At 38.8% G+C, this 27,954-nt stretch overlaps 1 protein-coding gene across 2 annotated transcripts in view; it reads left to right on the top strand.

The window, feature by feature from the left end:
- MYLK (myosin light chain kinase) overlaps window positions 1-27,465 on the top strand; it is a 143,752-nt gene extending 116,287 nt beyond the window's left edge. For both annotated transcript variants that reach the window (XM_054381442.1, XM_054381443.1), the window contains 11 exons: window positions 648-950; window positions 4,364-4,399; window positions 4,497-4,590; window positions 5,602-5,805; window positions 8,401-8,618; window positions 13,649-13,772; window positions 21,410-21,562; window positions 22,561-22,684; window positions 23,875-24,004; window positions 24,800-24,919; window positions 26,778-27,465. In XM_054381442.1, the coding sequence (XP_054237417.1) occupies window positions 648-950; window positions 4,364-4,399; window positions 4,497-4,590; window positions 5,602-5,805; window positions 8,401-8,618; window positions 13,649-13,772; window positions 21,410-21,562; window positions 22,561-22,684; window positions 23,875-24,004; window positions 24,800-24,919; window positions 26,778-27,025 (1,754 nt within the window). In that variant the 3' untranslated portion in view covers window positions 27,026-27,465. The remainder of the gene's footprint in view (window positions 1-647; window positions 951-4,363; window positions 4,400-4,496; window positions 4,591-5,601; window positions 5,806-8,400; window positions 8,619-13,648; window positions 13,773-21,409; window positions 21,563-22,560; window positions 22,685-23,874; window positions 24,005-24,799; window positions 24,920-26,777) is intronic.
- The last annotated feature ends 489 nt before the right edge of the window (window positions 27,466-27,954 follow it).

The raw sequence follows: 27,954 nt of genomic DNA, 5'->3' as shown, positions 1-27,954 counted from the left end.
CAAAAAGTGCACTAGACTTCCAAAACCTGCACATGGGTGAAGCTGTTCACTAAATTATTACCAGAAAAAGTTGTCACCCTTCAAGATCTGTGTTTCTGTGCCAACAAAATGGGTTTTAGTTATCTCTACCACCTAGATACAGTTAGAAGAGTGGCACATTCTGAGACTGTGAAAGCTTAGTAGTGGCCCTGAAGTATGGAGGAGGATGAAGGGATCTGGAGAATGAGCATCACAACTAGTGACTGTTGCAGGGATAAACCTCTAAGGAAGTTCATCAAGGAGTGGTTTGCACTATCATGAGAGATTTTATTTCAGTACTTGCAGGCAACTTGTTTTAGCCTTCATAGTTTCTATAATGATAGTTGTGAAAGGCATTAGGCTTCAGCATGGCTTAGCAAGATGCCGAGGGAACTGAATATATGCTGAGGCCTGTGTGGGATTGGCATCTGTTAGCTAATTCAGATATGTCTGACTGTGCTGCATTCTCTCTGTGCGCATTGTTCATTCTCCCTGTATTACAAACCCCTGAAGCAGAGTAACATCAGGAAAATAAAAAGGCTCTTAGCTAGGGCCAGGAATATCCTAATGAAAGCCCTACCTCTTGCCCTCATGATTTCATCTAATACACTTTGCACGTGTTTTTGCAGATAAACCAGACCCACCTGCTGGAACACCTTGTGCATCAGACATACGGAGTTCCTCACTCACTCTCTCGTGGTATGGCTCCTCTTATGATGGTGGAAGTGCAGTGCAGTCCTACACTGTAGAGATCTGGAATTCAGTGGATAACAAATGGACAGATCTCACCACCTGCCGCAGCACCTCTTTCAACGTGCAGGACCTGCAGGCTGACCGGGAGTACAAATTCCGTGTGCGAGCTGCTAACGTGTATGGCATCAGCGAGCCCAGTCAAGAATCTGATCTAGTAAAAGTTGGAGAGAAACAAGAAGGTTAGTTTTTAAGGGAAAAATATAATAAAATAACATAAAATAAAATAAAATAAAATAAAATAAAATAAAATAAAATAAAATAAAATAAAATAAAACTTATCTTAACAATTCCCCAGTGCAGTCAGGCAGCTATGCATTCCTTCCCGTGTGCCACTGTGCAATGAACGCTTATGCTGGCTCTAAGTGTGCTGAAGTCCATTTGCAGCCTTCATGTGGGTGCCTGAGCATATGTTTTGTATGCATCCAGTGTGGAAACTTGGCTGCAGGGATCCCAAAATGCTGCCTTGTGAGGGGAACCAATAATTCAACTTCTGACTTGCTGTTTGCATGCTGGCTGATAGACTTCAGTAGCTCAATGCAGAGGCAATGGGAGATGAAACCTTTCACGTGTAAGTGACATGTTCAGACAGTACCTAGGTGCTATGTTTGGTGACTTAATTGAAACATACTGATGGATTCATTACAGTTTATAGTGGATACACCATGGGAAAACAAGCCATAAAACCTATCCAAATTTGCTTTGGGGAAGAAAACAAAAGTGCTTGCCGAGCACTGAGTATGCAGCAGAAACTGAATTACCCTCTCGGACCTAGATGTAGTTCCCATGCTTCAAATCCTACCATGGTAGAGCACCTCCGTCCTGTTGCCCCTAATACACCAATCTTGGGAATTCAAGGCTATTACACTGAGAAGATTGGTTTTGCAGTGTTTTGGGTATTTTCTTTTTTACAGTTGCACATACGGAAAAAAAGTCTTTTTCAGTGTTTGTTATTTGCTGAAGATCTTACTCTTTGCTTCTCAAAGAACTAGTGGGAAGAGCTGGAACATTTTAGAAATTATTCAGAAACTGGTACACAAAAAGAAGCATTATTTTTCAAACACAGATATTGAATGCATATTTTGTGAACACCCACATCTATGTACTGTGCAAGGAGTACTTTAGTAGTCATACTGCACTGAAAAGCCCAGACCAGAAATAATGTATTTTGTCATCTTTTCTATCTTTGGGGAGTGGATGGTTTGTTGTATATCTTCCTTCTTACTTATGTATGCAGAGCCTTGGAGTTTTATGTGTCTCACATAATCCTTGCAATGCTATCCTTTATTGCTACAGCAAGACAAAAAAATTATAGGAAAGTGGTGCAGCATCACACGACTGTGTAAGCCTCTCAACAGCCATTTCTAAAGAAAAGTAAACCCTGTTTCTCCTCAGGTGCTAAACTGGATGCATTCTGAGAAATTACTTTCCTCTGTTTTAAAGATTTACAACCTGATCTAAATCAAGATGCATCTTCCCTTCAAAGTGGGGAAAATAACATTAAGAACAGCAATAAACTTGAAAGCAAGCTAGATGGTATTGGCTCTTCTCTTCATAGTAAAATTGCCTATGTTTGAATGCCCTCTTTCTTTAGTTGCAGGACAAGCATCTTCTAGAGTTGGGTTTTTTTGTTTCCTAGAGCAAGCACTATTTGTGCTGGACCAAGGCAAACAAGCTATTTTTAAAACTGAGAGTTTTCTTGCACAGATTTAATACAAAAGGAATAGAAAGCATATGAGTCATTGTGATACACATGAAAACCAACTGAAAAAACAAAAGTTGTTTTGAGAGGAAAAAAAAAAAAACGTGGGTGGTTGTCTTGGTGCTCTCAGTGCCAGGGCTCCTTGAATTCAATTCTTGATGCTGCAGCTAACATGGAGAAAGGGCAAGTCATATAAAGTATTCTTTTTCAAGTATGTGAGTATAACTGGTGCTTTAATTAGAGGCAGTGGAAAATGCATGTGTTCAGCACCTCTCAAAGTCAGGACTCTAAGTGCCATCTATGTAAACACTTAGCTGAGTAACTAGGGATTTTCCACTGCTGACAGAAAAACTCATCACTGATTTTCATACTGAGGTGGCCAGTGCATCACAGCAGTCTCAGTATAATCTTAGTGAAGAAAGGCATGGCTAAATTTTCACTGTGCATTTAAAGAAAAGAGCTACTAAAATCAAGTTGTCAGTTGCAACAGATTAAAGTAGGCATTGCCATGTTTGAGAAAAATTTGGTACCGCTGACTCACTTCTAAGAAAGATTTTAGCACAGCTACTCAGCACTTACCAAGCTCAGATAGATTCCATTTATTTAATTTAGGGTTCACCGGTGAACCAAATGTTTCTAGTTCATGGCTTTAATACAGTGTCACTGCAGAACTGAGAACTGACTTCTTTGTCTAATCAGTATTTGGCAGACATTAATTACTGGCAGTGTGGTTGGGATCAGCTCCCTTATGCAGCCCTTAAAAGGGGAGGAAAATGTGATGTGCTCTGCAAGTGTGGTTTCTAGCTGAGGAAGATCTGAGGACAGCTACCCATGAGTAGGGAGGGCTCTCTTCCCTCTCTGCTCTTCTGGTAAATTGCTGCGACCCAGCTAGCCTGTGCTGAGACATACATGGGTTGTAAACCCAGAAGAGAGAAGGGCTTTAGTAGCAGATTGTACTTGATTGGCTTTGCTACTAGAATACAGATCCACCATTATGTGTTGGATATGAAAAGGTGATGCCCATTCATCAGACTTTTTTTATTCTGTTGCTTTCTTCTCATGTGCTGCATCTAACTCTGCACTCTAAAGCACCTAACAGCATCCAGAGTACTGCATTAAGGTTTCATAACATAAAACTGTTGACACAGTGGGGATAAATCACTTGGTTAGCCTTGCACTCTGCAACAGCAAAGTGCAGCTTCAGCAACTAAAGGGCGAATTGTACAGGTCACTGTGCAACTGCCTTTGCAGTTTCTCAAATTAATAGTCATAGCCATAGGTCTTAGGACCAAGCCCAAGCAGTGTAAGGAATATATAACACATTCTGCCTACAGCTGCTTTCTCCTCTGTGGGTCCATTTGGGTCTCAATGATTCCAAAATTCAGCCATACTCAGTAGAGTGCATGCTGTCCACGTTTTCTAGTCATCTTGAGTTTCAAAAAATTGTCTGGATGCTTTGCAGGATATGTTTTTCATGTACAAATGTGCTTTATTTTTGGCTTTGTAGTAAAAAAAATGCCTAGAAAAGCAGAAAAGGCTTTGACATTGAACCAGAAATGTTGTTATTGATTTTAATATTTTTAATTTTTTATTTCACTAAGGCATTCCTAAAACTATTTATTAGATTACTTTGATTTAGTATGCTGATGTTTCTAGTAGGTAGAATAGACAAATACTGTAAAACACATGGACTTGATTTATTAAGAAATGGTGACCAGATTGTGATTGCCTAGTCAATACACACACATAAGCAGTGAAGAGGTTTTAATTACAACGTTAATGCACAAAAGCTCCCTGACTGCTTTTGCTAGTTGCCTGTATTAGTGTGAATAATTTGACTACTTTATTGTATGTTATTAATGAGTTATTCACGTCATTTTATTTTCATCATAGAACCTAAAGAAGATGAAGCGGAACTATCTGATGATGGTAAGTTCGTATTTTAATCAGGACAAATGCAGATCTGTGGTTTTAATTCACGTTTTATGGAGGTTTTAATCATGATCCTTAACATTCTTATTTGTAGAAGGGAAAGAAACAGAGGTCGAGTATCGGACAGTGACTATCAACACTGAACAAAAAGTTTCTGATATCTATAATATTGAAGAAAGACTGGGATCGTAAGTACTATATTGTGCTTTTGAAGACAGATTTTTCAAGGCTGCAAGTCAATTATAAAGATCATGTGCATTCATTCCTTGATGGTGTCTTGCACTTTCAACATTCCAGATGGGCTCTTCTGTTGCAGTAAAAATAGATTTTGTAACATATGTTGGCCTCCAATCCATACAAATCTTTTATTCCTATTAATTGATAATTTTAAATAGGCACTACATGCATTTCTGGCAAGGAAAATAGAGCCCACAAATGAATAAAGCTAGAGGATTTATTCGTTGTGCACTGTTCTGAAAGCTAGCTGAAAAAAAGGTACACATTGTGTGCTTGCATTTCCATTATATCCATTAGTGGTAATAAGATTATCCTGCCCACGGGCTAGAATCTCTGTTGACAGCGGTCATAATCCCAAGAGCATTATAGTATTGCCCAGTGAAGGTCAGTGATTAGCCTGGCTCTGTTTCTCAGTGCTCAAACTCGTGGTTATGTGAATTGCATGCCAGGATAATCTTTCAGTGATTTGTGCTGCTGGTGGTGCTGAAGGCCAGGGGACCCTGTATGCTGCCATTAGCAAATCTTGCTGTGTGTCATGGAAGCAGAATTGTACATAGACACATTGTGAAATAAGAGCACTGAAGCCTTTTCCTAGCATTCAGAGTCTGATTTTGCCTATATCCTATATCTGAGATGTCTCTTACCTGCTGCCTCTTCAGAGGCGTACGACCTAGAGAAAACTGTGTACAGGAAAACCTGAATCACGTGAATTAAATACTGGTAGTAGTTCATTTTCTTATATCAAACTTGCTAATAGGAATAGTGGAGTATCTCTAATGTGGTGTTCATGCATAAATTCTTGCAGATTACTCTGCAAAAAATCAGTACAGAGCAGCACTTGATACTAAGACATTTTTGTTTCAGTATGGAGAGGTTGTGCAGGAATATTTAGTAAAATGTTGCTATTTATGGTGCTCCATACATTGCAAAAGTGTTTTATGGAAATAGTTATATATTTTCAGGGGCAAATTTGGACAAGTCTTTAGGCTTGTTGAAAAGAAGAATGGAAAAGTTTGGGCAGGAAAATTTTTCAAAGCATATTCTGCTAAGGAAAAAGAAAACATAAGGGAAGAAATCAGCATCATGAACTGTCTACATCACCCAAAACTTGTCCAGTGTGTCGATGCCTTTGAAGAAAAAGCCAACATCGTTATGGTCTTGGAAATGTAAGTATAAAGAAGTTCACACTAATGATGTTGAAAATAATTTTCCTTACAAAAGTAGCAACTTCCCCAGATATGTGACTGTCCAAAGCTTCAGGATCTAAGGGGCCTGGATGATTTTCACGTCTTGCAAGGTTTTCCAATTTATCCAACTTGTTTAAACTGTGTAGGGAAATCTGCGTTGTAGCTCTTAAAAATCAGTGAAAATGTTTTACAGTCTTTATTGTCTAGTTTGTTTGGGTTTTTAATCAAGTACATGGGGTGTATTTTTGCAGCTCTCTCTTATGGCCTGCTTGGGAGGGGAGAGAAAAAAAACCAAGCTGCAATTTGGGATTGCATTTAGAACCAAAAATGTGTTCATGGAGAAGGAGGGGGGGAAAAAAAGGTTTTCTTTAGGCAGTTCTAAAAATATGTTGAAGAAACTTGTGTCAAATTTCACCAAAACACTGATCAGTTGTCTACTGCAGAGAACTGAGTCTTGGTGCATAACAGAAACAAGGAGAGAAAGATATGCTTGAGAAAGCAAACATCTACACCACATTCTAACAGAATAGCTGAATTTCCATGAAAAATTCACACAGGCAAATTTATAGTACCTGAGAGTTATTTAGAAGGCTTGAGTTTTCATCGAGTGCTATATCCACTTTTTATATTTTTGAGAGACTTGAAGGGTTAGTCTGATGTGTTTTTCCTGCAACAACAGAAATACTCTGATTGCAAAACATTTATTTATATTAAGAGAGTGCTGTCTAAAAAATCCCCGTGAGTGAACACAGTGAATATTTTAAATCTAGATTAGTCGATGCAGAAAAATTTGTTACACTGACTGTTCATTGCCTCTGATGTTGATATACAGATTTTTCCCTGATGGCCCAGGTGTAGCAGTTAAAGAAGGCAATTTCTCTTTCACTTATTTTTACCTCCCAGAAACTGTTTGTTTTGAGCTACTTATGCCTTACCATGATGGGAAGCAGCAGAAAACCACCACACACGCAGTGCTATGAAGCATTTCACAGGGCTGGGACTTGGGGATCTTTCTATTTAAAGAGTAGGTACTTAATTCCAGGGGGGGTGGAGGAGAAAGAAAAAGAAAAAAGAAAGAGAAAAAGAAAGAGAAAAGAAAAAGAAAAAAGAAAGAGAAAAAGAAAGATAAAAGAAAAAGAGAAAGAAAAAAAAAGGGGAGGGGGAAAGGTTCTAGACATGTTCTTGCACCAGAATTCAATATAAGAAAATAATCTGCACAACATGGGTTGGAAAGTAATAGCCAGAATTCAAAACCAATAATGACCAACATGGCCAACGTTTACATCACCCACAGTGCACCTGCTTTGTGTGAATCTCATACTTGTGGCAGTAGCAGATGGAAATAAATCCTGATCTGTGCTGATGTTTTTCCCCCAAAGTTATATCAGTCACTGTTCTGCTGCCTGATACAAGAAGCAGCAGTTTCTCAGCTGGCTGGAGGTGCTGAGTAATATACAAATTGTTGGAAGAAAAAGAGACTATATGTTGCAAGCTACTGTTGGACTAGCACATTTCAGAGACTGTATTGCATTATACAACCTTGGAGCTTATGTGCAAGATGTGATTTTATTATTAGATTCAGCAGTTGAGCAAACTGATGATGGTAAGGGAAGGGAGCCCTACTTAGCTTGGAACTGGGAGCTGGCAGAACTAATGGAAAACAAGGAAATGTATAAAGAGTTTTGAATAGTATGTGACTTTACACTTGATTAGTTCCCCAACAACAAAATGGAGGTTACTTTTCAAAAATACAAAAAAGTGCAGCCAGATTTAAAGTAGTTTTGTTAACCAATTTCATTAGGTTATGATTTTAGTTTGTGGTGACCACCTCTTCTTAAATAAGCATAAATATGGAATTGACCTGCAACCAGTGTGATAATGCCCCAGCTCAAAATACCAGCACTGAAGTAGTTGCAGATTATAATACCTTGTCCTGTCATAGCAGAGGAGGAAATTCCATCTGAGCTCACTTGGATCAGTAATTTACCCCTTGAGCCTTGCATTCCAATTAACCCTATCACCTGAATTCTCCTTCTTCAGCCTTTCTTTGTCACTCTCAGTCTCTCCTCTTCCCAGATTTTTGCTTATCTGCTAGAAGTTTTTTTCCTGGGACCCATCCCACATATTTTAGTTTATTTCTAAATTGTGTTATCTGCACCTGTGGAGTGATGGAACACTGGGAAGAAAGAGTGAGTGAGAAACATGCGCTCAGAGCCTGGAGCGGTGCTATAAACATGTCAGTGGGCTGGCAATCATATGACACACACGCTCTCCTGCCAGCTGCAGGTGACTGAAGCCTAAAGGCAGGATGTAAATCCAGCTACATCCCTACTGCCAGTCCTAACCTGGAAAAGGATTGAGAGTACAAAAATTATATTGATTTATGCCACACAGAAGAGGTGATTCTTCTGATGTGATCCTTGCACCTATGCAAAGTGTCATTACAAAACATAGATTGCATCCTGAAGTGACTATTATGATCTTCAACTATCTGTGTTTTCGTAAAGGAAATGGTTTGATTACTCCCAGTATGAAAATGTAACGGAAATCCTCTTTTTATTCTGTCTTTTATAGGGTTTCTGGAGGAGAACTCTTTGAACGGATCATAGATGAAGATTTTGAACTGACAGAGAGAGAGTGCATTAAATATATGAAGCAGATTTCAGAAGGAGTTCAGTACATCCATAAGCAGGGTATTGTCCACTTGGATTTGAAGCCAGAAAACATTATGTGTGTCAACAAAACCGGCACAAGTATCAAACTCATTGACTTTGGACTTGCAAGAAGATTAGGTAATGACTTTTCTGCGTATTTCAATATGATGTGGGGGAAAGGGCAGGATAAACAGTAATTCTTACTGTTACATTCTTTTATGTGTAAAGAGTAAAATAGACACAATTTTCTTACAAATAGTTCTGGTTTAGGGAAAAAATAAAAAAGAGAAAAGACAATTGAGAGTGAGTGTGAGGCACCTCATCTTCAAGAGACATTTGCAGTGAAGTGCATACAATCCACCTGTTTCTGTGGCTAGGGTATCCCTGTAGATTGCAAGGTGAAGTACACAGTAGTAGTAATGTTAACAAATATTTACATTTGCTACAGGAATACATAAATACTAACTCTCTAGCTGTAAAAAAAAAAAAAATAGAACAAAACCTTGACCTTCATGAATATTATTAATACTTGAAACTTCTGTAACAGCAGGAGTTAAGGTGGTGCTCAGATATGGATATGGCCTTTTGTATATGGATAGTTACATTCCATTTATATTTCCCCATTAATTTTATTGTTTCTTATCCTAAATTTCAGCATAGTGTCAGACATGTTAAACAATGGAAGAATTCTGTAAAAAGCTGTATTTTGGTCATTATCAAAATGGCACTACTGAAAAATAATGCATTGCGATTAGGGCAGGAGGGGGAGGAAGCAGGGAGGACTTCCATTTGCCAAGCTCCTCCTCTTCCTAAGATGTTTTTAGCTTCTTTTTGTCATTCATTTTGGACTAAACTTTCCAACATGCTCTGCAAATTAAAAGCCAAAGACCTTGGAGGGTTCTTGTCTTCGTATTGATCAACATTGATTGAGCTCTAAAAAGCAACCTTCTAGTTTTGTTTGTGTTACACAAACAAAATTGTGTTACAATACCAACTTCACACATTGATCTCTTTTCATCTTGTATTTTTGCAAGAGAAGAAAAAAATCATTCCAATAATTGAAAGGAGCTAAGTTGCTTGACAAACCTATTATACTGAGAGAGCTGAGACTTGTAGCTCTTCTGCCATTAAGTTAGTTGGGACAATTCATGAATTGTTGCTCTTTATATAAAGGGTCACAGAGCTAAATTCTTAGTTGTAATCGTTTGTTTTCCCTTTTAAAATAAAATATATTTAATCCTTATAGACCAATGATTTTTTTAAGAGCGTTGGAATTGCAGTTTGGAATTACAGCTTTCTTGGTTTTGTTACCTGCCTACATGCTGCTCATCCTACAAGAGTATATTTTACTAAAACAAACCAAAAATGGTATGTTGAATGAGTAGGGGAAAGGAAATCTCCTTTTTAAATGATGTTCAACTCCAAACGGTATTGCATCTCAGTCTCACCGACACTGCGAACTCATTTCACTCATTAAAAAGACTGCTGCCATTTATGTTCCTTCACAAGTATGGAGCCAATTGTTTGCAGGGAACATGAACTGGATTTTGGTCTATTGAGGAAACAGATGAACTGTCAAGTCCCAATCCTGCAGCTTTTGTTATCAGAGTTGTCATCCCATGACTTTCCAGCTGCCAGACTGAAAACCATCCATTTGCTGCTGAACTAAGGAGGATTTCATCAACAAGAGATACAATGTAGCCATCGAATGGTCTTTTTATAGAAAGTTTCTTCAGCTACCTTTTTAACTCCAAACCACAGTTAATCCCACATTCAGCAAAAGGAAGATCCTATTTTTGTAGCTCATTCATATCCATCAGCTTTCTCTTTCCTCTGCTAATCTTGTGGCATCACTGTATATTGCACGGCTGACAGTACCTTGGGAGCTGCTGCAGTCAGACCCCATCTCTAAACTATATATAAAACTTTTCTTATGTGGAAGCATGTGAGCTACAGACACTGATGCCAATCTGGATTTTACAATACCATACATTCATTTGGCTTAATATGTTGCTTGTTTGTGTAAAGCTTACAGGAATGTGCTGTTTCTTTCATCAGCCTGCTGTTCTGAGTAACTCAGGGTGTATGGCATTTCTCAAAGAAGAGAATATGCCCTCCCCTCCCATGCCCATAAAGCAAAATTACTGTGTTAATCACAAAGATATTCATAGCATTTTGATTGAGATGGTTTCCAAAAGTATAAAACAGTTTTTACTTTCATTTACTTACAAAAATTTGCTAAAACCGCTTTTTGCCAAGTGCCCTCTTCTTGCCAGTTGACTTCTAGGGTGCAGTGATGCACGTTCCTCCATTTACGTTCCTTCAAGCCTTCTGATTTTGAAATTGGATGTCAGATTCACTTTGGCTTTGACAGATGTGGGACTGCAGCCCTCAGACTCTATAGACCTGACCCTGACTTAGCAGAAACCACTCAACCAAGGACTACTGAAGGGAACAGGGGCTGATTTTGCACTTCATCTTCTGAGATTCAACTTTTTTGTAACTAGTGCAAACTAATGTCTCTAGATATTCAGTGTTTTGATCAGTTTTTAAAGAAATTAGGGTAGCTCCTTCTGCAGTTATCTTCTGCAGCTAATTAGTTCTCTTACACTGTCAGGAAATACCAAAGCTGCAGTGGGATATTTTCCTGACCTTTTTTGGTGTGCTGAGGAACACATGTTGAAAATTGTTTAAGATAAACTTCTTGAGGAGAAAAGAAAATGATTTTTGAGTACTGTAAAGCTCTTTTTTTTCTTTTATTCAGTTGATTATACACAGTGTTGGTAACAGTTTCCAGCCAGCTTGTCAGCTTTCTATCTGAACTAAGGGATATCCAAACACAGATCCTACTTCTGTACTAGGCTTGTAAACATCTGGGTAAAGATTTGACATATTATTGCATAGAAAAGGTCTTACTCATTTCTTTTTTTCTTTTATACACAGAAAATGCTGTATCAGTTGTTTCACACTGTATGTTTGCACTTACATGCCATGTTTTCAAAAAACATTTCTCTGACCTATGTGCAGCACTTTTCATACACCAGCCTTTTGCATACACAGTGGCTCATGGTAGTTTACACAGGGCACAGAAAAGCCTCCAAACTTGGATGTGAAAATCTGAGCCTGAGATTTGGGTGATCACGATGAAGCTTTTAGAAAATATGGGGTTTTGCAACAGATTTCAGTAATTTTTCATAAGGACAATTGGGGAAAAATTGTGTTGAACTTCAAAAGAAGGCAAATGGGAAGATGGGATCTGAGGCTTCCTGTTTGTGCTTGGAAAATGAAGAGTGATCTCTCACTCCTCATTGCCACTGTAGAGAAGACATTGCTCTTGTTTTAGACTAAGCTAAGTTTAGGTTGGATATCAGGGAAAAGATCCTACTTCTTGGGATAGGAAAACTCTGGTTAGGTGAGTGTAGGGATGTTGTGGTATAGCTTTTGAATGTGCTTTTTAAAGGATAGTCAGACATCTGGCAGGAATGTCTGGATGTCGGTGAACTTGCATGAGAGGATCTAGATGATTTCCTGGGGCTACTTGCAGATGTTCTGTCTCTAGAAATGGGTGCTCACTGTGCAGAGGGCTCTCTGAGAGCAGGGCTAACATGAATATGAGTTTTCTGCAATGAATTTGCTATCACCCTGCCTGAGCAGAGCAAAAAGGATTTCACAGCATTTAAAATAGGAAACTGGCATGACTATGAGTAGTGCTTAAAAGCTGCCTCAATCATGCTGTTCAATCATTAGGGAAGTTATTGACTCCATATATTCTCAAATTTTAATTTGATAGATTGGGGATTTGCATACCTCAAATGAGTAATAAGTTAGGTGTACAATTACAGCTTATGAAATGGCATAAAAGTTTTCAGTGGAGGTAACTGTAGGTTTGGAGTCAGTATTTGGATCAGTATTTATGTTGCAAAACTCATTAGAGAAAGTTCTGGTAAATAAAAATATTCTGTAATGATTCAGCGTTGTGGACAACTAGCTTTGATTGTAGTCTTCTTAGAGCTTTGATCTGCTGTTGTCTGAGGTTTCTCTTGCTTATAGAGCTGCAAATCTTTCTGCTTGTGGTAACCTTAACAAAAGCAGGACTGGAATCTGTTACATCTGTTTTTCTTCTGATTCATCTGTGTTTTGTTTAGATGGTAATCTCTTTGGGAGAGAGATGGTTCCTCATTCTGCAGTGCTTAATTGGGATGCTACTCTTGCACAAAAGATAAATGATTGCTCATACTGGACAAGAGTTTCTCTGCCTAAATCCAAGCCTGTTTCAAGTCAGAAACAATTTCTTTCCTGACATTTTTATACTTTCATAATACAATTCATTTTTACTGGATTTTTTTTCCTCAATCCCTAATCTATTCCCTAGTTTTCTTCCTTCCTGACTTTGCTTATTCTTTTCTTGTTCCCATCCACTGATGGATTTGTCTAATAACTTCTGTCTAAACAACTTACATTTTACAGTAGGACCAGAAGTTGTATCATTCATAGCTGCACACTGGCAATACTAGGTCCTGTACAGGTTGTTATTCCACCTTAATCCCTGTATTTTCTAGCAGAGCAATGCTGGTAGGTCAGCACAAAACAGATGAAAAGTGAGTTCACGTGAACCGTGACCTCATTCTTTCAGCTCATATTGCTAGTAGTAGCTTCACTGTAGCTCATTTCAAAAGCATCCACGTCGTGTTTCAGCAGAGACACCTGCGCTAAATAAAAGTTTGGAGTGGCAGCTGATGACTAAGCATTTTCAGTCCCCCTTCACTTGTGCCACTTCAGATTTCAGAGACATGCAACCAAGTGCTGCTTTTCTTTCCTGTTTATACTATTAAAAATGTGTTGGATTAAAACAGTTGATTCTCTTTGCAGTAGAATTCCTGAGCAGATCCTCTTTTTCAGAGTAGGTCATATGGAAACTGTGCAATAGGAACCCTCTTATTATGTGCCTTGTACCTTGCTGTGTGCTTGAGGATGCTTTATGAATAATTCTCTATTACTATATACATATATATCAGTTAACAAAACAGCAGGTCAGGCATTGTTCTTTTTTTTTCCTGATAAGAATCTTTTTAAAAATCACAAATATGAGGCCAAAACTGTTGTCCCTGTTACTGGGAATAATTGCTTTCTTTCAGCAGTTAATGTGTTTTCTCTTCCATTCTTCACAGAAAATGCAGGCTCTCTGAAAGTTCTCTTTGGGACACCTGAGTTTGTGGCTCCAGAAGTTATAAACTATGAACCTATTGGATATGAAACAGATATGTGGAGTATAGGAGTTATCTGCTACATTTTGTGAGTACTTTTGTTAATTCTTAACACAATCCTGACAGTTGCTGAACATCAAAAATTCCATCAATTTTTTTATTCTTCTCCAATTTTCAGGCCTTTTGTATTCCAATTATCAGCTCCAGCATGTTTAATAAAAATTCTCTGTTCTCTGAAGGGTGTAATTGGTAAACCGCAGAACTTGTATTTCTGGAAATTCAGCCACTTAGTGCTGTACATCTTACATCATAAACCAGCAACACTTCACCTCATTTAGAAAGACAATGTGACAGTATTTTATTATTAACTTTAAAATATTTTTCCTTCCCAGATGGTACAGAGAAATGTTTGGGCATGCACTACTAACTGATAATTTCCATCCTTTCATTCCCAAGAGAGAAAATTTTTTGTGGCATTTTGGTGTCTTATTCACCTTGTACCCTCCTGAGACAGAATAAAGTATCCTAGCATTACTGTATTTGTTCACAGTGCATTTCAATTTATTACTAAGCACAAACTACTAAATAAATACATTTTATAAGCAGTATGGATCAAGATCATGGAAATATTTTAGAGAATGGTTGACTGCAGCTCTTGGTTACATATTTCAGTACTTTATCTTTGTATGTGATTTGATAACATGAACTTCATTGGGTGTAGAGAAGTATATATGGAAATAGGATCTCCATGCCTAGAAGAGCAAGTGGCCTTCTTCCAACTGTGACTTTACATGTTTGATGCCATATAAACACATGAAAAGAGAAGCTCAGTTTGGAACATGGTTCTTTCTCTGTTCCTGTTTCAGTAGTAGGTAAATGGCAGATCTGCTTTGCACTCATTCTTTTAAAAGGCTTCTCTGAATACCTTAGTTTCTTTTTTAAGAGTCCCCTGCTCCTTGATAATCTCCAATGCATAGTTGTTTGCCTCATTTTTACTCAGTTTTTCTGTGATTCTGCTTGCCTTGTCAGCCTCTATTTGTTCTCATGCTTTCTCATTTCCAAACTAAGCAACGTAATTTGTTTTTTCCTATGCAAAAGCTGCTGCAGCTACTCTCTTACTCCCAGCAAAGACTGAATATTTCTGTTATCTTCTGTTTCGTACGTGAAGTGTGCTACGCTCTTGAAGGTCACACTGCTCTACCAGTTTATTTACAGGACCTTTATTTTCCACTCACTTCCAGCATTTTTTTTTTTTTTTAGATCTTGAAAGCTCGTTTGGATCATTCTGTTATGCAAGTAACGCAGACCACACACAGTACTCATATGACAACTTCATTTATTTCTCCAGCTTCTGAGGCCTCCTGAGTTACAGAGCACTGGAAGAGCAGTGTGGCGGTCCCAGAGTGCGGAGCAAGGGCCAACCCAGAGGTTCCCTCGGGGCTGCATTGCCCCCTAGAGGCCTCTGCACGTGAAGGAACAAACCATTAACACACTGAGACATGCCCGTTTGGGAAGCTTAATGTCTTTTGCCCTCATTATCAACATACATGATGAGTTTTCATGTGTTTACAGTACAAGCAGTGACATGTCAGACAACTGAGGCAAAAATCAGTGACAGCAGTTGTGTGTGCTGCCAAAGCTTGCAACCAGGGTTGCTGCTCCAATGTAGTACGTGCTGGAGAACACCAGCACCATCTTAAGTGGAAGGGCAAAGGGAGCAGGTGAAACATGTGGGGGAAAGGTGAAGTGCCTTGCCAAAGACCAATCTGCCAGCACTGGCAGAATTTGTTCTTTCCCGTTTCTGTGTGCCACCAGAGGCAAGATATGTGGATGGTGTAACCACTTGGTTCAGATGCCCTGGTGTGCCTTATGAAATGCATTATGAAATTATTTTTTTGATAAAGTGTCTTTAAGCTCATTTAACTCCTTGTGATGGAAAAAAGGCAGTATCCAAATACAACGAAAATCTTTTTGATGCCCAAGTATTGCTGCAGTAATGATTCACAGTAATAACCAGGCTTTGTTTTTCTTGTGATAAGAATAAAGTAATAGAAGTTAGGGAAGACCTGTGAGTCATCGCTTGGACTTTCCCTCTCCATCTCAGAGTGCCAGGCTCCCAATCTGTCTTCACTTTCTTAAAGCCCAGCTATTTTTGCAGACTCAGAGCTTTGAGCCATTATCCAAAATGGACCATCACATCATCATTACAGAATGCAAATAAAAGTCATTGAGAACCACATATCTCTTTAGTGGTAGCTCCACTTTCCTGTTGTGATCATAATCTCCGAACTGCCAAATCTCTCACACAAAGTTTAAGACTCATGCATTTGGTGCCTGTCTCACATGCCACCACTGTGCTCCTAACTTAATATTTGCATGCCCTCTCCCCCTGCCATGGTGAGTGGGGCCATGAAGGGAGAGATGAATGCTGCAGCACCGCTGGACTTAAGAGCAAGTCTGCCACAGGCAGCTGATGGGCCAAAGCTGCTGTGTTGCTCATAGATCCTGAGTGAAGCAGCAGGGAGCATGCTCTTGCTTGACTTAACAGCTCTTTTAAGGTAGGATACAGGCATGCTGAGAGTTCTGTAACTTGCCTAGAATTAGATTGCATTTAATTCATGTCCTGTACAACAATGAATACAAACCAGATTTAGTAAATCACAGAATCACAGAATTTATAAATTAATCACTAAAGAGATCTCTGTGGGGGAAGGGTCTTCCCTGCAGAAGAAAAATGGGTATAAACTCAAGAAAGAAACAGGAGGAGGACAGTGCTCCTTCAAAACCCTGCAGCAAACCCTCTCCTAACCTTGTGTTATGCAGGCATAAGTACCAATATTGGGATGCTTCCTTATGGCATGAATGCCTTAATTCCATGCTATAGATCACGGGTTCCCTTTACAGATTTCTAAGCTACACATTAAATCCTTTTAGTCTTTCTGGATAACTTATTCAGTCATGTTTCTTCATCAGTCTTTGTTCTTACTTCAATTTCCCTGTTTGCACTCTCCACCTCATGTTTTTTTATCTTCCCCTTTTATCTTGTTCTCTGTCCTGTTCTGTATCACAGAGCTGTCCCACATACTTATCTATAGCCTTTGCAGTAACAAGCCACAAATATTATAGCTGCTGTATATCATCTCCATTTATGCCTATTTCAGTGTTCCTTTTTGCATCTACAATAATCCTCCTGAATTCTTTCCAGCTCTTTCTGTCCCATTTATTCTTCTGGGCATTTCTGAATTTGTTCGTTTTCTATTTCTAGTTCTGTTATGATAGCCAGCATTTCCAATATTTAGCAATCCAAAACAATTTCCAAATTCTATTTTTATTGCAAATCAAATTTAAATCTAAGATTTCAGCACTGTGTGTATGTACATTGAAAATGGATGGTCCTTTTCCTTCTGTCACCGCAGAGTCTGACTAGTTTCAGTGTTTCCTGTGACTGATAACAAATCTCTGCTTATTTTCCATTAGTTCTTCTTGCTTTAACAGTGCCAGGCAGAGTGTTCTTGATTTCTTCCATATTTTTTTTAATATGCTATATCTTCTACTGGTTTTTAATATCATATTTGATCTTGCTGTATACTCGTTTCCTTCAATGCCTTTCCTAGCAACACACACTTTGATTCTTCAGACATTCCTTTCCCTTTTTATCTATTTTGTATTATTCAGCACTGCTGGTATTCCTCCCTTGTTTTTGGCAGTTTGGGTTGGATGAAAGACCATTTGGCATCATTCATCTTTTGGGTGTGCTGAGATGGGACTTTGACAAGGCAAGACACTTAGACACAAGTGTCTGACATTTGTGTGCATGTGGTATTAAAAATGTAAGCCTCTTTTTTATTATCAAGATCCTTATTCAGTAAGGATCATTATTCAATAAAGGGAGTTAGGAGGGCTTTGATGTCATGACTGTGCTGCTTGTGAGAAAATTATTTGTTCAGTGGCACTGGCAAATTGTGATACCTCATTAATCCACTGGGCACATTAAAAAAAAGGATGAGAACATAGTTCACACCCTTGCTTCAGGAATGAGCTGTCTTCTTCTACATGGGTTCAGTGGTCTATTTCTTCCTTGAGACAACTGATATGGGAGTCAGTCAGCCCTCAGCTAAGGAAAAGATGATTTTGTCCAGTGGATGCATGTCCTCCAAAAGGCAGCCTGTGACTATTTATTTGGTTTATTTCACTTGTAAAATAATTAAATTATTGCATGATCTCCAGGGTGCAGGCGTTGTCATGTGTTTATTTGACATGACCTGCACAGGTTTATCAGATGCAGACAGTACTCTTCATAGTGAGATCCATTGATTTTTTCATTCCTAATACAATGCAGACTGTAAGGCGGAACTCAGTGTCATCAGCCAAATCAGTTGCTGCAGCAAGCACTGCTTGCAGAGGAATGTTCAGTCTGATTTTTTTGAGCAGCAAACTCATCTCTCCTGGAACAGAGGCAGTCTTAATGCAAAGATTTCCAAGAGAAATGTTGTGAGGTTTGTCACAAAGACAGTGAGACAGATGACCACACTGAACTCTTTTGATCTTAATGCTTCCACATCAGCACTCAGAACTTTGTTAGAACAGAGCAATAAATGTTAAGGAACTTCTAGAGGATAAAATATCTTTCTTCTTTATTTAGAAGTGGAAACTGTGAAAGATTTTCTAAACAAATGGTTCTTTACATGCCAGGAAGATGCCTGGTTAAGTAGCTGGAAAAATGTTTTCAGTAAGCAACTTGCTGCTTGTCTAATAGTAACTTTGCAGTGCAAGCTCAGTATTAATGTTCTGGAGTGGCTGCTCATCTTTATCACTTAGCTTCAGCATTCCAAAAAGAAATTGTTTCCATAATCTGTCAAAAGAGTTACTGGGCCATTATTACTTTAAATGGATATTAAGAAATTAACTACCAAGACTTAGGTCAATGAAATCTGTGCTAAAGGTAAGATTTTCTGGTTATAATCTACACAGAGCTGCTGGATTTTGTTTCTTGACTATAGACAAGGATCTAGCTCTCCTTAGAAGTATTTCCATGACAAAGCATCTGATTCACAGTTTGAAACTATGGTAAAGAGAAAAAAAAATATTTTAGCCTTATAAATGAGCAACAGCACATTCAGAAATGCAAAAAGAGGTTCACTGAAATGTTTGATTTGGTACTGCTACAATGGTGTCTGGAAATGACAAAGGCATTTAAGATTTTATCTGGTAATTCTGTCACAAAATTCTTTAAAACAAACAAACAAGGCAAAAGCAAACAAATGAACAAACCAATCCCTAAAAAGCCCCAGTCAAAATCACCACAGGGTTTTTTTTTTTCCATCTTTAATCTCCATCTATTTCTCCTCATCCCTCAAAAGCTGTGTGTGACATGCATGTATCCCTTTGCCCAGAAAGCTAGAAGTCTTTAGGAGCACTGCCTCTTACAGCAGTGTGAGGCAGTGGTGTCTCTGTACCTGTAGCAGTCTTTTTAGCAAGTAATGGAACAGGCCAAAATCTAATGTAGCACAAGAGCTGCTCAATACTATTTGTGGTAATATTATGTAGAGCTCACCTCTGCCATACTTTTGTCAAGTATTGAAGGGAAATGGGGTTGTTATTGCTCTGGCTGCCTATGTGTTCCTCTGGAAGGTTAACTGGGTGCATCTTCTGTAATGACAGTGAACTAAAGAAATGCTTCACAGACCCTTCATTTGTATAAAAGGTGAGCCGTTGTAGCAGCCACTGAATTGGCTGAGAGATTACTGTACTTACTATATACTCAAAGAAGAGACAACTTTAGCAATCAGTATCTGGAATCCAGAACTTAGAACCGAAGTCTGGATGAGATTTTTTTTCACTTTCTAAAACATTATAGGCAAGGATAATGCTGTTATAAATAGGCAAATGCTTAAATATTGCAGTGGAGATAGATTTAAGGCCCTACAAGAGTGCTTTGCAGATTCTGGGAAAGCCATTTTTCTTCAGCCATTTACCTGGCCATGATGGCTGACATGCATGAGGGCAGAACAGAGTGCTTTGCTATGCTATCAGGCATAAACTTTGTCTCTCCCAGTGAAGTGTGTGCCAAAGACAGAGAATGGTTGTGTAAAGTTGTTTTATGTAAGCATTTTTTGGTATATTAATCTTTCAGCTTTCTGTAAGTCGTGCTGATTATATGTTCATAAATGGTTTTACGCCACCTTAAACATTTATGAAGTCATGCTTCACCGTTGCATTTGAATGTACTCCATATAATGGAAAGTAAGACAGCAAATACCTTCTGTTCTGATTTACCTCCTTATGCTTGAGAAGAAACAAACCTTTTATCTTCATCTCATGTATTATTACTAGCAAATTTCTGAAGTATACATGTAAGATTCTAGACTCTGCTGTACTGCACACAACTTACAGAAATAGTACAAAAGATTTGGTATCTGCTTTGTCTGAGGCTTCAGAGAGTGTGTGTTTCTGCTTTGCTTATAGAAATAAAAACTTCAGGAGCAAATTCCAAATCAGACTTTGAATGCAATTAGTAACAAAAGACAAGCAAAATAACTTTGGAGGAGGAGATGATACTAGTATTTTTTAATCTCATAGCTCGCTTTATTTTATCCCAATTTCTTTTTCTACCAGTCTGTTCTGTGATATTCATTAGCATCTTGATAGTCATATAGTATTATATTCATGTTTTCAGAACCTAGTAAGTACCAGTTATTTTTCCATATTTAAAAAAAAAGAAGTGTAGTACTGTTGAAATGTAACTGGTTGTTGTAACTGGTTAAGATGATTTGACAGAGATTAAAGTCTGTAAAATTTCATGAAGATTAGGTTATTATGTAAATTGCATGCCAGGAAGAAGACCTGTAAAACTGAATAACTTGTAGTTCTAAGGAATAAACAACCTTTCATCTGAGAGTTTCTATAAAAAGAATGATATATACAGGAATCAAAAGTATCTGGATGCACAAAGGTACATTATAGTAAAGGACATTGCTCAACTGGAGAAAGATACTCTGCAAAAATGACACCATGATGTTCTGTAATTGCCTTTCACTGGCAATTTATCAGTTACATTGAATAAAAAGCCTGGGAAGCTCAACATAGGTTATAAAAGAGTATTATTGCCATTTCATGCATCATCATGACTGATTGAGAACATAAAGACCAAATTACTTTTGGATGCATCTGCATAACTCTACAGCCTGCAGTGATGTAGCACTGTTTTATCTGGCTATATAATTCAGGGTAGTTTTGTTTACAAAATAGCCCTGAGGATTTTCTTGTTTTATTATGCATCCTTCTTCCTGGGCTCTCTCTGCAGGAGCAAATGGAATAAATGCGCAAACAACTTGGTTTGACAGTAAAGGCAGCAAAGTGACTCTGAAAGCACCAGAAAAAAAGTGCAAGCTATTCAACTCAATTTGGTGTGAAGATTGCAGTACTATTTATGCAGAACTAGGCAAGTCATTAACGCTACACTTTTAGCTGAATCTAGTTCTCTGCTAAAAAATTCTTGGGAGAAGAGAAAGAAACATCAAAAATGTTCCTTCTAGTTTCTGCAGTCAAAATTCTGTTTCCCTTCCCATAAGAGTATTTGTAGCTAGCTTGTGTTTTAAAGGGAGCTTTTACTCCTAAAGATCTGCAGAGCACAGGAGATGTCCCATGCAATTTTAATTTGCCACTCTAATTGACGCTTGCAAATCGACACTTTGTTTTGTGTCTGTCTGTCTATTCTATCACCAGGGTCAGTGGACTTTCTCCTTTCATGGGAGACAATGACAACGAAACCCTGGCCAATGTCACTTCAGCAACGTGGGACTTCGATGATGAGGCTTTTGATGAAATCTCTGATGATGCCAAGGACTTTATCAGCAATCTGCTAAAGAAAGATATGAAGTAAAGCTGTTGGACTTGATACTTTCTGTGTTTGCATTTAGCTGAACTTGTCATTCTTGTCTCCCCACTGTGAATCTCCACCTCGATGCAGGCACCTCTGGCGCTACTTTATAAGGAGCTCTGCGTGCAGCTCTCATTTCCTTTAGCGCAGGGTCTGAACGGAGCGCTTTCATTAATCGCCTGCTCATTCTGCTTCTCCCTTCCCTCAGGCCACATGCACCCTGAGGTTTTGTGTAGCTACGCTTCACTGTTGTGTGACACAAACTCCTGCGTGACATGTTCTGTCTTGACTGAATGGTTTGCAATTTTGCCAGATTTGTTTCCATGTGTTGCTTTTAAGTGCAGTACCTCTGAGTAGGCAGCCTTCATATAAATCTACTGATTGAGCAAGAAAAAAAAAATCAGTTAGAAGCCCTGTTTGCAGCAGACTGAACAAACCAAGGAAGGAAAATGTACTTGTTACAATGAGTTTGGATGGATGGCAAACAGAGGGCTATTTATCTGTGTACCACAATCAACGTGAAGAATGGGTGTGGCCTGATTAGAGATTTGGACATTTCTCTTTTGCCAAATGGTCAGTGCTGCAGGGAATGAGGATACTAAATGGTGGGAAAGAGGAAATCTCTGTAAGTGGAGGAAAGGAGATCTGGGAGAGGGTTCTGCCAGCATGAGCTAGCTGAATCATTGCCATTGTGGCTGTGCTGTACGTGTTCCATGCCTAGAACATATGGCTTTTCGCACTTTGTTTTATAATGTTTTATTAACACTTAAAAATGCACAGTTTTCACTCAAAAGAAACCCCAACAAACGTGCAGAAATTGTGAAAGCAAGTTCAAGAAGTAAGCGCGGCTGTGAAAGCAGTGCCATGTGATCTGTGTAGCTAAATATAGGCAACAGAAAAACCTGCTCTCAGAAAAGAGATTGCAAAATAATGTTAAAGCAGGTAGGTTCCACTATCGTTAATGGCAACACTAACTGGTCTTTTTATATGAAAACAGGAGTCGCTTTAATTGTACTCAGTGTCTTCAGCATCCTTGGCTGCAAAAAGACACCAAAAACATGGAAGCCAAAAAACTTTCCAAAGATAGGATGAAGAAATATATGGCCAGAAGAAAATGGCAGGTAATTAAGAGAACATATAACTGGGCTAGTTATCCTAATAAGTCTCTTTATTTCTAGTGTTTATCGTGACAAGAAACATGTCATGCCAGGTGGTTTCCACTGCTGGTGAAAACTGCAGTGTGGCCAGAGTATGAATGTAGTAAAGCAGGTTTGGTTTCTCTGGGTGAGCAGTAGGAGGGTGCACAGCTGTATATGCATATAACACATGATGAATCTATTTCAGGCTACTAAAAGGCATAGTGAGTAATGAGCTCAGGTATAGTTTTCCATATTCTTTTGGATATATGACCACCTCTCTTCCCTTGCCTTCTCCAAGCCACTGAGGGCTAGGGGATTATGCTATCCTTAACAAACCTAGCTAGGGAAAAGCTTGTCCACCTGGCCTCTCTAAAGATAACTCATTTTGTGTTAGTTTCGTTCTCCCACACCAATAATTCAGTCCTGTTGGAGCACCAAGCTTCTCATCAGATTGGTCAGGTTGGTTTAATAATTTCTTTGATGTATTTACTCTCTGTATTTTCTCTTTTCTTAATGCTGGAACTGTTGTAGCAGGTCTGTCTGTGCCATTCTGATAGCTAGGGGTGTTGATGTGTAAAATCCTGGATCCAGCAACCTACAACATATTAATTCATGTAAATCTACCTTATATTTCCTTTTACATTCTACTGTATGTGTTTCTTAGGAGCTCATACAAGATGTATAAAAATACAAATGTCCGTACTAGAGGCAATGTATTTTAGGATCCTGGTGGTTGATTCTCCAGCCTGTCAGAGGGTTGCTTCCATCCTGCAGATGGTAGTTTCTCATTCATTTCATATTAACTAGTTATCTATCCTTGATGAAACTCAGTCCAGCCCATATGGCTATTAAGAGCTGTCCACCACCAGAATTAAGTTCCAGTTAAAGCTTTATTGCTGGCCCTCCTCTTGTACAGTGCTTTTTATCCACAGCTAGCAGAGACATTCATTTAGGTATGAGTTCATCAGGGGAAGTTTATATCTGCAACTAAATTTGGTAATTCAGACGAGCCTGCTCTGTCTCTCCTAAAACAAGAGAGCTATATATAAGCAGTTTGTCCAACAATTCCAGTGAGGTTTGTGGAGATCCCAGATAATTTGTCCGAAGCAGGATTGTTACAGAAAATGCCTGTGGGACTGGATTGATCAGAAGCCTTTTATGTTATGTCTTAGAAAACGGGCCATGCTGTCCGAGCAATAGGAAGACTGTCATCCATGGCAATGATTTCTGGTATGAGTGGGAGGAAGGCCTCTGGGAGCTCGCCTACCAGCCCTATAAATGCAGACAAAGTAGAGAATGAAGGTAAGGAATTTTTGTTACACCGTATTTTTACCTCTCTGTGAATTAATCCTACTAAAACTTCTAACAAAACGATAGAGACCTACTGGTCTAGAGACCAGGTCTAAATACTTGGTTATTCCTGCTCACTTTCTTGCTGTATTTATCTACTATTTTTTTAAAAGATAACTAGCCAAAAATTCATTGTTCCCATATTGTTCTGCTACTCAAAATGCTCCTGTATAAGTATGAGCAGTAAACTCTTCTCTTTTTAAGCCTAAAGAATCAAGGCAGATTTGTCAACTGCACTTTCTATCAGTTTGGAAATAGGTGTTTATACAAAGATTACAGTATTGCCTCCTCATGCAAGCAAGCAATAAATTATTAACACTTGGTGTAACCAAGACATAAACTCTGCATTAAACATGCTCCTCAGAAGCATCTAAAAAATAAAAAGTGTCTACCTTATTCCTCTGCATTCCCGTTTGCAATCTGGATTTGTGATGTGTGACAGTTAGAAGTGCAGATGTTTGACATTTCTGAAAATCAAGTCATTTCGACTTGCCCCCATAGATTGTGGGTCTGATAGAAGTTGAACTGGTTTACCCCTCTGACTACAAAAGTCCAGGTTGAGCTAGAAACAAATTCAAGGAAAAAATAAACATGATTTGCAGCATGGTGGCCTGCATGTGGATTTCATTCTATTTATGGCCTGAATCTTTGTCCAGCTGCAAAAGATTGGCACAAAACTAAACAGCTAATGTCCCTGCTCTCCCACATGACTGTAAAGTAATTAATTATCTCTTTGCCCTCCTCTAGATGCTTTCCTTGAAGAAGTGGCTGAAGAAAAGCCCCATGTAAAGCCATATTTTACTAAAAAAATCCTTGATATCGAGGTTGTGGAAGGAAGTGCTGCTAGATTTGACTGCAAAATTGAAGGTACTTTGATACAGCACATCTCTTTCTTTCTTTCCCTCCTTGCCAGCCTTCTGCATTGTCCTGTTTAACTTTTTCAAACTTTTTTCTGTATCATTGTTGAGTTGGTGCCAACTTGATTTATCAATACCTGCATGTCACAGCATGAATGTATTGCAATAACAAAAATTATGTAGAGCTGCATAGGCTTGTTCTGTGCTTGCCATAGAACAAAGTCTGCAAGAGTCAATGTGTGGAGCACTAATTCAGAATAGCAAGCGAGTAAGATCATTTTTGGAGACAGAAACAGTAAAAGCAAGATGCAATGTAGTACCATAAATTGCAAGAGTACACTCTTAGAGACTGCTAACCAGAAACCAAGATTAAGAAGGAAGCTACTTGTCTGAAATTACAGCCAAGTTTCAGGGGACCTCAAAGTAACTGTAAGCCGAATGTACTTTATATTAAAGGCAAATAAGTCCCTAGCAGTGTATTTGCATGAGAATTAATGATAATATAATCATGCTGGTTACAAAAGTCACATCTATCAAATAATGTATTGGGTTTTGGTGATTTTTTTTTGGTGGGGTGGGTTGGTTGGTTGGGTTTTGTGGTTTTTTGTGGGTTTTTTTAACATATGAGTTCAAGAGAAAACTCAGCCTGGTATATGCAGATAGAAAGAGTAAGTTTATGAGGAGGCACTCAAGAAGCTTGGGCTTGGTCAGCCTAACAGTCTGAAGGCCAAGACCACTAGCACTTCTATTGCAAAGAGATTTAAGCTTCTCTGTCACAGCTGTTGATGAAAACTAGAAATTGGGAAGAGCTGTTAGAACAAAATGAAGATTCAGTACCATAGTGCATGTGTTCAAGTTAGACAATTTCTAATCATAAGGTTCAAAAACTGCTTCACTGACCTTCTGCTTGTTTGTTTCTGTGCTCCTAATCTCTTTCACTGTTTCCTACCTCACAGCGGAGATGTGAGGATGGATTATTGATGGATGCTCAGCGTGAGGGGTATGTGCACAAGTACTGCATGGAAAAAATGTACCACAGGTGGTGTTCCAAACTTACCAGTGGATTGCTGTAATGCTCATGGTATATTAGGGATCCCTGCACTTTTTCTGCTCAGTGGGAAGTCATCCTCCCCTCACAGTCCAGAACTTGGCTGAGACAACAAGCCTTCCATTTGTTACAGCAGCCAAGAGTACTGTATAAGGGATTGTTCTCCAGCGTGTATTGCACAGCCCTGCTCTCAAGGCTTTGAGCATAGCAGAGCCATTTACTTTGCAAAAGGCTCCAAAACTTCTGTTCAAGTGCATAATCAAGAGGCTTTGCCTAGACTCCTTTGCTTATTCTAACAAATATGTGACAAAATGGTCACCACGCAGGACAGGCTGGGCTAGCAGCAGATTAGGAAGAGGAAGATTCAGAACAGCCAGAAGAAAGCAACCCAATTTTAAATTGTAGTTGTAGTCCAAAGCACCTTACCCTTGAAATTCTAAATCTCAGTGTTGGGAACTGTGGTTTCCACAACAGCTGCAATGTAAGGTAAGCCTCAAATACACTTGCACAAGTCCCATGCTCGCTGCTGTCTGAGACACACATAGAACTGTCTGCAGTCACTGCTAAAGTAGCGGAAAGAGGAATCTAGTTAGTACCTCAGTGCTAACTTTATGGTTTTTGCTATTCATAATGAAGTCATTTCAGGTAAATGTGAAGTAAAAAAGCCTCACATCACATTTATTTTAAATAGAATTCAATTAAAATTTTGCACACACATATATATAGAGGTATCTGTCCCTACACAGATGGGGAATTAAAGAAGTTATAGATCACGTAATACTTGTTCACTGCAGTTGCTGTTCTCTCTCCTCTGCTGCAGGTTATCCTGACCCTGAGGTGATGTGGTACAAAGATGACCAGCCTGTGAAGGAGTCTCGTCACTTCCAGATAGATTATGATGAGGAAGGGAACTGTTCTTTGACTATTTCTGAAGTATGTGGGGACGATGATGCCAAATACACCTGCAAAGCTGTTAACAGTCTTGGGGAAGCCACATGCACTGCAGAACTCCTTGTGGAAACAATGGGAAAAGAAGGAGAAGAGGAAGATGAGGAGGAGGAAGAATGAAAGGCTCAAAATAAAAACAAAAAAAATTGAAAAATATATTTAAAGACTCTCTTTATAAGGCTCAGAAAACCAAGTTATCAAAAGCACCTTGTGTGATACGTAGGTCTTTGGGGGGTTGTTTTTTCAGCATGATCAGTTGATACCTGTTTGCTTTACATATGGGCATTAATGCAAATCAGCAGGCAATTTTAAGTTGCTAGCAGGATTGCATTTACCTTAAGCAAGTCATCAACTAAGTTGCCCAGTCTTTTTTAAAATCAAGTGTATGGAAAACAAGTCTGCAGTTCTTAAAGAAAAAGCCTGTTTACAGAGCTCCCTGCTCTATACCACCACTTTCCTCAGCCTAAACTGCATCTAAACTGGCTCCCCAAGTTCTACTTGTCAAGGAATCATTTGCCAGACATAGCAGGCTGCTCCCTGAGCAGTATCTTCTGACACAACCAGCATTGCAATGTGTATGTTGGTATGGTTTGTTTTGCGTTTCATTTAAACAGACTTTCAGTCCTAACTTCAAACACATTTCCTGCCCTTTCTCAGTGTGCTGTTAGTGCTGTTGCAGTACTGGCTAAAGTTAAGCATCCAGGTGGTTTCCCGAGAGACCTCTGGAATACTTTAACCAGATGATCACAACTTACCACTTTCCCCTTATGGAATCTTGTCATTTTAGTGCAGTTACAGCAGTCTGCTTAAGAAACAGACTGGAAGCACAAAGACAGAGATTTTTTTCTGCTGTTCTGGTCAGTCTAAGAACAACTTAGGATTTATATATATGCTGCTGTGAAAAAACAGGTTATTGCACAAACACTGAATTCTATGTGCATGTGAGAATTAAATCCCAGGTTAGTTAAAGTTTTACTTGCATTTATTTGGTGATTGCAAAACAGATTTCAACTGATGATAAGCTGGAAACTCCCAGATTTTTGGAGTAG

The sequence above is a fragment of the Indicator indicator genome, chromosome 5 (genome assembly GCF_027791375.1).
Source record: "Indicator indicator isolate 239-I01 chromosome 5, UM_Iind_1.1, whole genome shotgun sequence".
Taxonomy (NCBI): Eukaryota; Metazoa; Chordata; class Aves; order Piciformes; family Indicatoridae; genus Indicator; species Indicator indicator.
Note: the sequence above shows the minus strand (reverse complement) of the source record. Positions and strands in the feature narration are given on the sequence as shown.